Source organism: Arvicola amphibius, chromosome 5 (assembly GCF_903992535.2).
Source record: "Arvicola amphibius chromosome 5, mArvAmp1.2, whole genome shotgun sequence".
In the NCBI taxonomy this organism is placed as follows: domain Eukaryota; kingdom Metazoa; phylum Chordata; class Mammalia; order Rodentia; family Cricetidae; genus Arvicola; species Arvicola amphibius.
In genome coordinates this window covers 83,403,852-83,416,105 of record NC_052051.1, presented here as the reverse complement: position 1 = coordinate 83,416,105, position 12,254 = coordinate 83,403,852, and the positions used below count along the sequence as shown (strand labels likewise).

Sequence of the window (12,254 nt, the reverse complement as noted above, 5' to 3'; positions counted from 1 at the left end):
CTTTGTTTTGGTTTGGCTTGGTGTTTTTTGTTTGTTTTTGTTTTTAATTTTGTGCGTGCTTGTGTAGGTGCACTTATGCCGTGGCATGTATGAAGGTCAGAGGACAGTGCTCAGGAGTCAGTTGTCTCCTGACACCTTGTGGGATATAGAGGTCGTCAGGCCTTTGTGCAAGTTCCTCTGCCTGCTGAGCCATCTCTGTGGCCTTTGATTTGTTTTTGTTTTGTTTTGAGGTAGTCTCAAAATGGCCTTGAACTTCTGTTCCTCATGCCTCAGCTTCCAAGTGCTGTGTGTTCTTAGATGTGTTCCATCATGCTAAACCAAGAGTTTCCTAATCCAGTAAGCACAGTTAGAGCTCAAGCCAAAGCCAGTTCTGTGTTGGTAAAGGCTCATTCAACCTGAGGACCATAGCAGAGCCATTCTAGATAGTACCAGCAGCTGCTAGACCTGAAAAGTTACTGATGTCAGGATTCTGGTTGTATGATAATATATGGGAGGTGCATGCATTGTGGAGACTGTCTTGGTGTAGGCTTTTCCAGTTGGTATCTATTTTCTCAAATCCAAGACTGCTTGCTTTGAGCAGATCAGGAAAGAGACTCTTCATTTGAGTTTTATTTCTTTGGAGTGGGGCATTGAGGCAGGATCACACCATATAGCCTAGGCTGATCTCAAAACTAAGGTCCTCTTGCCCAGCCCCAAGGGCTAGGCTTACAAGGCTGCACCACTATTCCCACTCCAGGCTTTAGCTTCAGTGCTTTTTTCTTTTAGTCTCTTTTTAAATTTTTTTTATTTTAAGTGTTCATACAAAATATTCTGAGCATATTTTCTCTCCCCCTTTTTAGTCTCTTATTAGAGTAATCAGAAAATAATTATCAGCTGGGTATGATAATACACAGCTTTAATCCCAACACTCTGGAGGCAGAGGCAGTCAGATCTCTGAGTCTGAGGCCAGCTTGGTCTACACAGCAAGTTTCAGAATAGCCAGGGCTACACACAGGGAAACCCTGTCTTGAGGAGGGAAGAAAAGAAAAGAAAAAAGAAAGAGAAAGAATTATTAAATTAGATATGGCTAAGGTGGAAGGATCATTTGAACCCAAAAATTAAAGGACAGGTTGGGCAAGACCCTGTCTCCAGTATAATAATAATTTTATTAATTTTAGTTATCAAAGCACCTTAAATTCAGTCTATATGCACTGCTCAACTACCCCGCCTCTGCCATCCTTAGAAGCAAATGAAGGCAGAGGAAATCCATCTTATCTGACAGTTTAAAGGTCACGGAGGCAAAAACAAAAGTGGGAAATGAGGAGAGTCTCAATTCCTGCCCTTCCACGGGCCCGCTGTAGGGATCTGAAGTGCAGGCTCCTTTTCACAGTATCTGCAGCTGCCATTTATAAGCTTATGCCATGCCAGGCCATTTTTATATCCCTCATTTCTTAAATTTTCCTACTTATTTGAATGCAAGTGTTTCTGTGGTGGTAGTGATTGGCTGGTCAGTTCCGTCCCTGCCCCCCCCCCCCCCCCCCGTTGCCCTGCCATTTGTAGTACATGGCACGACACATGGTGCTTTGGCATGCTAGGCAGTGCACTGTTGAGCATGCTGCATCTCAGCTCTCTTTTCACTTTAAAAATAAATTGTTTGTTTGTTTGTTTATCTTTGAGATAAAGTGTCACATAGCCTAGACTGGTTTTTAACTTTCTGTAACCAAAGATGACTGGTCATCTTGTCTCCTCCTCCTGAGTTCTGGGATTTCAGGTGTATATCGCCGCACACATGCGGTGCTGGAGATCAAAAACAGGGCTTCGTGAATGCTTAGGCAAACACTCTGTCAATTGAGTTGTTTTCTCAGACTTGAATGTGGAAGATTTTTAAGCTAAGATCTAGACAAGTTATTATGTAGTCACGTCAGGGTTCAAAGTTAAGTTCAAGTAAATGCCCCTGTCTTTTCATTTTTCTCTTCCGTGCCCCAATCTCTGACTAAAGGTGAGCGTTAGAGACCTTGTCACTGGATTTCCCTTGAGCCCAAACTGTAGATGAAGCCAGGAGACCCTCAAGACAAACTAGCTTTTGGAAAGATGATAGAAATCACTGAAATGAGAATTTCTGCCTTTGAGAAAGGAGATGGATCTAATGTTGGTTTATTAAGCCAGAAGGCAGTCATGGGCCTGCAAGTTGAAGATTCCCCCTACCCTGCTCCCCACATCTGAATATACCTTTTGGATTTCCTTAACAATAGCAGCTTTAACAGTGCTTTTAATTAGATGAATTAAGAATGTTCTCTGATGTTATCACCCCCTCCCGCCCCCCTGTCACCTCCAATTCCCCATTGCTGTGGGAGCTCTGGGGTTTCCATAGTAACAACACTACCAGCCCAGGTTGCCTTTCACTGGTTCTATGCTGGTCACAGGAAAGTTATGGCCATTCCTTTCCAGTGTGGTGGGCTGTAGGTGAGGCGTGCTGGGACTGTACGTGTGCTCCTAGAAGAGGCTTAGCTCTCTGGGAAGTAAGAGGACCCCACTCCTCCTTCCCTGGGGTCTCAGCCCATTCCCAGTCTAAAGTCTCCTCCTTTCCCTGTGATTAATTTGATCCTCCTTGGATTTCTTATTTTTGGTAACAAGTTGTTTGTCCTCCCATTCTTTTCTCTGTCTCCCACCCAGAGAGTTTTCAACGTTCTTTACCCCATGCCTGCTGACCAGCGGAGACATGTCAGCATCAACTCTGCCCGTTGGCTACCTGAGCCAGGGCTTGGTTTGGCCTATGGCACCAACAAAGGAGACCTGGTGATCTGCCGACCAGAGTGAGTTTCTCAAGGGGTGGGAATGGACACTATCTGACCAGAGGCCTACATAAAACAGTGCTCACTTGTGGGCCTGGCCAACCAGGTAGGGCCTTTTACAAGGACAGTCCAAACCCTGCTAGATAGGTATTGGAGGTATAGATAGGTATTGGAGGTAATACATGAAGGGCATGAACAAAAGGATGAAGTTCAAAACTAGCCTCAATTGCACAGAATGGGGAAGGGGCTTCTGTATTTTCATAGTGTTTCCACATGTAACTTCCCAGGCTGCTTAAAGGACCTTCTTCTCTCAAACTAGTTAGCTCTTAATTCCAAATGGTGTCAAAAGACTGCTGGATGTCCCCTGGTATCCCTATAATCTCAGCTACTTTGAAGGATGAAGCAGGAGGATCATGAGTTCAAGTGCAACATGGTTTACACAGTGAGCTCCAATTTCAAAATTACAGAGAGCTGAGAATGTAGTAGAGGCTAGCCTATATAAGGCCTTATGGTGAGTCTCTGGCACTGCCTCCTCCCCCCCCAAAAAAAACACTTCAGAGACTGTGCTTTCTTGAATCTAGACAGTGTTATATTTCCTTTGTTGTCTCTTACTATCTATTTTCCTAGTTATTGTACCTTCAGGCAAAAGAGTGGTTCTTTTTAAAAGCCTTTTTTGGAAAGTTTGACACAAGTGGTCTCATGTTTATGTAAATGCAAAGGACATGAACTTAAGAAATAAAATTGGAAACAGTCTTGTTAAAACAGTACTCGCATGGTGGTTCACAACCATTTGTAACTCTAGTTCAAGGGGATTTGATTTCCCTCTTCTGATCTCCACAGGTGCCAGGATAAATGTGTTTCATTTATCCTGTATCATGTAGACAAACATACACATAAAATAATATTTTTATTATTATAAAATTATATATTATATATGTTATAAAATAGTATGCTTTATTATTTATATTATGCCTTTAGTATATTATTATATGCTATAATGAATAATAAAATAAAATAAACACACATAATATAAATAAACCCATCAGTCAGGCTGCTAATCTCCAATAGCATGTTTCTGTGTCCTGTTTCTGTTCCTTTTTACTTGAAGCCCTAGCTCATAATAGTGAAAGCAGATTCAAAAACTCAATTTAAAGTCATAGTGATTATTACCTGGATGTGAAGTAAGAGAGAGAAGAGGAGCAAGAGCACTTCTGTCCTGATGACACCCTTTTCCCTTTCTCCGGGCGCTTACTCTAGACCCTGGAATCAGCCTGCTTTATTATCAGTTTCTAGACTCAGCCAGGCAGAGAGTGTGAAGCCCTGCTTCACTGCAGATCAGGCTGATTGCTGCGTGGGACACTGTGGGGAGCCAGCTGACTAAATGCTACTTCTGCCCTAATTCTGTTCTTCACTTGGTGCAGTTTTCTAGAGTGTCGTATAGACCAGACTGCATGTTACAGCTGGTCTTGCAAAAGCCTTTGGATGAACCCACGTTTATTTCTATTTATGTTATTTTTTGGGGACAAGGTCTTATGTATCTCAGGCTAGCCTCAGACTTTATCATCAGGGAGGATCTTCTGGTCATCCTGCCTCCACCTTCCAGTTTCTGGGATTATAGCCTGTCCCATACAGCCAGTTTATGCAGTACTAGGGTTTGAATCCAGGGCTTTGTACATTAATTTACTGGGCAAGCATTCTTCAACTGATCTGCATCACCATCTTCCACATGCGTTTGTTTGGGATTTGGTGGGGCCTTGGTGTTTTTTCTAAGAATGTATTTGGATCTGTTCTTATGGCCGGGTAGGTGACTGGGGATTGACCCTGTCGATGAGCTAAGAACAGTGGCACTTGGGAGAGAAAACCTAGTTTATTAGAACTAGTGGTGCTTTCATTCCATCTTGAGTATTATTCACCCTCCCAAAGAGGCTGCTGTTTACATTTGACCCAGTAAAGGTGGTCTTGGAGCAGGGAGAGGCCTTGCTCTGGCAGTTACTTGCTCCTAAGTTTCTGTGTCCATGAAACCTTTCTCACTACTTCCAGAGCAGAGCCACCTCTCTGATGGCCCAGACACTGACCTGTCACTTTCTGGCCTTCTCTGTGCTGTCCCTAGTCTAGGGTCTGTGTGGGACCTCCCCAAACCACATGACTCTGGTCATCTTTCTTCTCATTAGGAAGTCCTAAGAGAAATCTAGTAGACATCTTTTCCAGAATTGGTATAGGATTATGGACCGTAATTTCACACATACCAACACTATAGTTATAGCCTTTCTTTTCCTGTTCTTCAGAGACCTCGTTCTTCCACCGTCTTGTTTTATCTATGGCTTCTACCACTTACCTTCGTTCCTAGCAAAGTACTCAAACCCTCTCCTTTATTATAGAGTGATGGCCTCCCAGAGACACTCTCTAATCCAGGCTGTTGTCACCCTCCCGATGTCGTGTCTGAACCCTAGCCCACATATCTGCTGAGAGTCAGACTCCTCAGCCAGACGTGAAGGGGACTTTGCCCTCTCTTTTCTCTCTCCTCCCCATATGTCGTCTTCAGCATCCCAGAGTCTCATTGAGCCTAAGCCATCTTTTAAGAAAGAAACTTGTGGGGGCTGGAGAGGTGGCTCAGAGGTTAAGAGCACTGACTGCTCTACCAGAGGTCCTGAGTTCAATTCCCAGCAACCACATAGTGGCTCACAACCATCTGTAATGAGATCTGATGCCCTCTTCTGGCATATAGGATATATGTAGGCAGAATACTGTATACATAATTAATAAATAAATAAATCTTTTTAAAAAAAGAAAAGAAAAAGAAACTCTTACCTAAGTAAAATGGACACTGGGCCATGGGACAATCCCATCCAAGGCCAAGTGGAGATAACTTAGCCTACCAGTTTTGGTTCTGCTATTTATTCTAATTTCTTGGGATCCCATACTCTTAAGATAAGAAATTTAGGGTCTGCTATAAATTTGGAATGGATGAGACAGAGTTTTCCCAGGGTCTCCCTATGTAGCCAAGGCTGGCCTGGGCTCCTCACACTCCCGTCACAAGCTCTTCCCTCCATGCCGAGCTCAGCCACCTTCAGAGCTGGTTTTTACTTCAGGCAAGGTAAGAAAATTATCAATTATCTAAGGCCTCCCCACAAATTGAGTCTCTGAATTTTCCAAACCAGATCTCTTTTCCTATAATTGGTATTTAGCCCTTTTCCTATGGAAAAAAAAAAAAAAATCCCTCTAAAGCAGGATATGGTGGTGCATGGCTATAATCTCAGGACGCTGAGGGAAAAGGACTGTTAGGAATTTGAAGCTACCTTGGGTTATATAGTAAGACTCTCAAAAAAAGTGAAAAATAAAACAAGGCCTTTGAGGTGGCTCAAACAGTTAAAGGGCCTGAGTTTAATCCCCGGAACTCATGTGGTAGAGGGAAACAATCAAAGCCTTGAACTCCTTTTGACTTCAGATGAGTGTCACACACAGGTACACAAGATAAAAGTACCTACATAAAAGTGTATCACAAGAATGTGCTCGTGCTTTTGTGGCTTCCTGGGTCCTATTTAGGTGAATCAGACAGTTGGTTCATTGGAAAATGGGAGGGTAAGCTAGAGGGTTGAGATCTGTGATAGGCCTCTTGCCTCGACTGAAAACAGAGAAGTAGGAATTCAGGGTACCTGTCTGTTTCACTGGCAGCTGCTTAAACTTGCTGCCTGTTCCTGGGTGATGTAGTTCCCTGGCACACCCATTCCCAAGGGCACAGATTACAGTCCACCAGCTGGGCCAAGATTGTAGCCCTCCTCCAAAACAGGTGGCTGCCTGCCTTTGTCCAGGCGCAGGCAGCTGCATTGCATTTTGTTCTCTCAATGCTGGTCTTGATTCTCTTCCATTGTCTCAACCTCAGCACTCTTGCCAAGCACAAAGAGTGGAAACAAGCTCCTTGGGTATCTCTTGGTGGTTGTAAATCCCCACTTGACAGTAGACAAAGGCTTTAAGGAATATCCCATCTCACTCTGGGAAAGAACTTTTAGGACAAGTGAAGACTGTCCCTTGAGGACCAGTACCAAGCTATCATGCCATGGCGGCCAATAGCCCAGCTTTCCCTTCCTAGTAATGTGGTGTTCCTCGCTACTTCCAGGCTGCTGCTGCTGTACCTCTGGCTTAGCCACCACCACTGATCTTCACAGTGAGTGTGAAGGACCAAGGACCACTGGCTTCATGGGTTTTCCCTGTTAATGAAGGTGTGGGGAGATGTTACTAGACCATTGCTTCCAGAGTCAGGTCAGAAGGCAGACAGGAGATTGGCAGAAGAAAAGTAGCCTGACCATGGAGCACTGGGAACCTTGGCCAAGGGTGGTGCTCCTCACAAAACCCCAGAAGGAGCTGCCGATATACATGGTAATTATAATCAAGCGTTAACCAAGCAGGGACAAGGAGAGCCAGAACTGCCACAGAGACTCCATCCTTCAGGAGAGCCAGGTGCCAACTCTCTCCCTCACCATAGAGATAGTGCAGATAAATGCCACTCTTCCTGGAAACCGTCCTCAGAGGCAGCCCTGAGACCAACAGATGAAGACTGCTCCCAAGAAGCTAGGAAGCTCAGAGCCACAGATTGTGTGGACCGAATATTAGGACGACTGAGAAAGTGAGGCTGGCTCTTCCCTCTATCAAGGAGCCCAGGAGGGTTCCAGCAGTGAGACTGATTGAGCCACACCCAGAAGCACGGCTTAGAGAGACTGCTGAAGAGAGTCAGGTGCTGTGTAGAAACCCCTTGATGACCTTCCCGGTCTTTATCCCTTTGTATGTTTGTCTAGCTCCCAGGAAGGACCTAGAACAGTGACTCATCCCTCTGTACCAAGAGCTGGCTGCAGATCATTCTTAGAACTTAAAGGCAGAGTCAGTGATGTTCAGTCCCCAAAGAGGGTATCTTCACCTCTGATCCTTCGGTACAATACAGTACCCACATTTGAAATCAGACCCAAGCCTTGTCATTGTAAGACTCACTGGCCACAGAAACAGAGCAGTATAGGCAGGGCTCAGACTCAATATCCTTCAGCTCTACAGGTGTGTGCCGATAGTCACACGCCCCCTGTGAACCCTGTTGGTTTGCAGTTGACCTCTTCAGTAAGGACTCAGTCCCCAGCTCTTAAGGGAGGGCACACGCTGCCTGATTATTTTGTGTCTGTGTGTGGGGGGGGGGGGGGGTGTCCTTGGCCTCTTGTGTCATGTTGATGGTCCCAGAACAGACTGGTTCTTCTAAAGGTTTCCTTCTCAGACAGAAAGAAGCTTCCTGGTTACACAGTACATGGTTTGTTGTAGGTTAGGTGTGAACAGTTTGTTGTCACTAGCTAGCCCTGAGTAACAGGAATTACAGAGGTGGGATTTGGCAGAGGCCCACATGGAATTGCAACCTGTCAATAAATCTTGACAAGTTTGTAAATCAAAGGCTTCTTGGCAGCTGGCTTCACGTAGACATAATGCAGCCAGGGTTTGCTTACCAGAAAGTGCTGTTTGGGGTGGCTCTGCAGTTTGCTTCTGGACATTTGTCTTTCTAATGCGAGACTCTCTCACCTTTGCCATCCGGTAGCCTTTAGACCCCACAGAAGGAACCTGTACTGGATAAAGAGGGATCTGAGTAAGAGTCCAGTGACCATGAGCTCTGCAGGCAGATATGAGAACAGTTCTAGAGGCGGAGATGCCAAGATCAAGTACCATCAGGGGTTTCCTGAATGGGCTGACTTCCTTGTTTATGGATGCCTACCATCTCACCATGCTAGGCTGTGTCTCTAGAGTCCTTGTAAGACCATAGTTCTAGGTTAAGGTCCATCCTGATGGCCTCCCTTAACCATGTTTACCTCCTAAATACTGGTGTTGGAGCTTAGGAATATGAAGTTAGAAGAACAGAGCTCTTCAAGCCAAACTCTTGAAGAGCGTGGGTTTCTTGACTTGTTCTGGAGCACTGTGAGATGTTTTAGATACACTTAGGCATCTACCAGATCTAATTAGTGAATTGAAAACTGTTGTTTGGTTGATTAGATGGATTGGTGGGTGAAGGTGCCTGACCCCATGCGTGACAACGTGAGTTTGATCTTAGGACCCATATGGTAAAAGGAGAGGACCAAGTCCTTAGACCTTCACATGCCTGCTGTACCATGTGTGACACACACACTAAATATTTAATAATGTTTAGTAAATATAAAATGTCTTGTTTTAGGAGGTATTAGAGCAATGGCTCAGTGGTTAAGAGCATTTGCCGTTCCTTTTTTCCGTTTTTAATTGAAAAAATTTTTATATATTCTGATCACACTTTTCCTCTCTCCCAACTCTTTCCAGATCCTCTCCATGCCTTTTTTTCTCTCTTAAAAAACAAAACAAAATAGGAAACACTTATAAAACTACATAAATGGAAACCAGAATATGCAAGCAAAAGATCAGTAAAAACAAAATTATGCCCAAACAAAGCAATAAGACAAAAGTCTACAGAAATGCCATTGATAAAATTGTTGAGGTACCTCCATTCTTCCTCTTAGCACCTTGGCAATAGGAAAGGGCTCAGGGCATGACCCCTCTGCTTCTGAAGACTCAGTGGTCCCTTCTGACAGCTGTCCATAGCACATGTCTTTCCAGGAAGTCTACCTCTTGTTCGCCACTGTGTGTCTGAATAACACTTGGAACCTGCTACATATCTGGTATTGGTGATTTTTTTATTTTTGACTCTAAGGGAAGCCTGCTGAAAGCATTGAGATCTTCTGAATATCTGAGACTCTGGCTTAGGGTCTCTTGCTGTGAGAAGACGCCGTGGCCAAAGGAAGCATTTAATGGGGTGGCTTCCAGTTTCAGAGGTTCAGTCCATTATCATTGTGGCATGCAGGCAGACCTGGTGCTGGAGATAGAACTGGAGATTCCTACATCTTGACCTGCATTTTACAGGATGTGAACTGAAACACGAGGCACGGCTTAAGCATATATAAGACTTCCAAGCCTGCTTCTCCAGTGACATACTTCATCCAGCAAGGCCATACCTACTCCAAAAAAGCCATACCTCCTAATAGTGCCATTCCCTATGAGCTTATGGGGCCAGTTACATTCACACTACCACATGCTCAGACACTGAGCACCCTAATGAGGGAGCATTTCTGGACCTGGTCTCCCATTCCAGAAGAGGGGCAAGCATGAACCACCCCACCACAGCCCCCAAGCCCAGGACTTGTTAAGAGTTCTTAAGCGCCTTTTTAACACCTCTCCCAATGGATCTTTAGGGCCTTAAACTCTGGTGTTGAGTACTACTGGGACCAGCTAAATGAGACGGTCTTCACTGTCCACTCGAGCAGCAGGAGCAGCGAGCGGCCTGGGTAAGCTGAAGTCAAAAGACTCCTGGGTTTGAAGGTCTCTGGGTCTTTTGTCAACCAGAACAACTTTTCATTGATCTGTTGTCAGAAGAAGACAGGGGCTAGAGCTACTGCTCAGTGGTTAAGAGTGCATGTTGCTCTGAAGGAAGACCACTCACGTGCCCATACCCATACACAGATACACACATCACATAATTACCAAAGAAGACAAGACCCTTGCTCTTAGAGCCCTGTCATAGAACACATGCCTTCTCTCATCCTGGCCATGGTGTCTGAGCACACCTGGAGTAAGAATAAAGAGAAAAATCCTGGAGAAAAATACTACCCCATGAACTCTTGTCTGTTGCCATAGAGAACTGTGGAGCGGGTGTCTTCAGATGACTAGGACATAGGACTCAAGTGTAGCTCGGGGCTGAGATAGGATCCGGCTCTGCTCTTCTCTTTCACTTAATCCACCAATGAGGCCTGGATCATTATAAAACAAAATACTGGTTCAGTGTGAGACCCGAGGCAGGTCTTGCTTCCTGTAGGAATCACAGGGTACAGTTGGAGCGGTAATCCCAGAAGAAGCTAAAAGTGAGTAATTGGTCAGCCCCAGAAGTTGGGGACCCAGCTTTGCTGCCTGTCATAACTGTCTGAAAAGTCTGTGTCTAGGGAATTACCCAGGGAAAGGAAGGCATTAGCCTTGGGCTTTGGCCTTACTTGTGGATAGTTATCATAGCTGCATGAGGAGATACTTGTAGTGTCATGGCTCTTCCTTTTCAGGCTGTGGGCCTAGATGGACCACCCAACAACCATCCAAGAATGATCCAAGTCTTCTGTGAAGGGTCTGTCCCAAGCCCCTTCTGACTTCAGTCTGTCTTTTTTGCCTTAGAACCAGTAGAGTCACATGGCGGACAGACAGAGACATGGGCTTGATGAGTGCAATTGGGCTGCAACCTCGGAACCCTACCACCTCTGTGGCATCTCAGGGCACCCAGACTCTGGCCCTCCAGTTGCAGAATGCTGAAACACAGACCGAGAGGGAGGAAGAGGAACCAGGGACGGCATCTTCAGGTCCTGGTGAAGGTAGGAGCCTTGAACTGCTGGCAGGGGACATCTGATTGGAAATCTGCCTTCTCAGGGCAAGTTAGACCTGTGATCCTGGAGGATCCAGGCTGTTTACCAAAGAGCGTCCGTGGAAAGTGAGATTCCATAGGAAGTGCCCCTTCCACAGCTGAGCCAGGTACCCGGGCCTCTAGTTTGTCTCCCCTCAGCTAGCATGGCATATTGGGACTGCTACAAGCGAGGCTCTTGGTGCTCCTGTTGTGCCAGTGTTGGGATGCCGTCGTCATGGCTGCAGCTGGGCACACCATCAGTTCCCTTCTCACCTACTCCAGGGGACACTGCCTGCCTCAGCCCTGGCTCTCTGCTAGCCTCACACTTTAAAGAACCAATTAGCACTTCCCAGTGGTAGGGCTTAAGCCACTTTGGAACCCATCAGCAGCTGCGTTAAGCAGGCTGTTCTCACCTTACCTCCTACCTCCAGCCCCCATGCTGCTCCTAGCTCCAAACAGGCCGCATCTAAACAGACTTTTTTTGAGATCTGGTTGAGCCATTTGCCTGAAAGACCACGGAAGGAGAAGCCCTGATGCTCATCAGGCCAAGAGTAACAAATCTGCTTTGTTGCCTCCAGGAAATGACTTTCCTTACTGTAACTCTCCATTCTCCCTGCCATGAACTGAATGTTCAGAGTTAAATCCCTTTTTGGTGTGCAGCCTAGCCCTTCTCCCACATGTAAGGCCCAAGACTCTTTGTGTAGTAGAAACCCCTTGCTGGGGACATGAGCAGCTGGCAGTGTTAACTAAGGCGGCCAGCTGCAGCTTTGAGTCTCAGTGAGGAGATGACACATGAAGTCTCATTCAGCCATCCAGGCCCATTTTTGCAAGAGTTTGTGAACTCTGAGCCAGTCTGGAGTTTATGAAGCTGTTTCAAGAAGTCTGGGTCCTAAGTGCTTGGGGAACCACTGCTTCTCCAGCAGAGCCAGAAAGTACTTCTCTTGGCAAGGGCAATGGCCTCTAAGAGGACCGATGAGGCAAGTGTCATAGACCTTTACCCACAAGGAAGAGATTCTAAGAATGAGCCTTCATCCTTCCCCTCAGGGCTTGGAGTTCAGTGA

The 12,254-nt window shown here is 45.7% G+C and overlaps 1 protein-coding gene across 6 annotated transcripts in view; it reads left to right on the top strand.

Annotated features, from left to right (window-relative positions):
- The window catches only part of Ambra1 (autophagy and beclin 1 regulator 1), a 196,660-nt gene that overhangs the window by 178,596 nt on the left and 5,810 nt on the right, over positions 1 to 12,254 (top strand). For all 6 annotated transcript variants that reach the window (XM_038329514.2, XM_042055058.1, XM_042055057.1 and 3 more), the window contains 3 exons: positions 2,653 to 2,792; positions 10,007 to 10,099; positions 10,971 to 11,164. In XM_038329514.2, the coding sequence (XP_038185442.1) occupies positions 2,653 to 2,792; positions 10,007 to 10,099; positions 10,971 to 11,164 (427 nt within the window). The remainder of the gene's footprint in view (positions 1 to 2,652; positions 2,793 to 10,006; positions 10,100 to 10,970; positions 11,165 to 12,254) is intronic.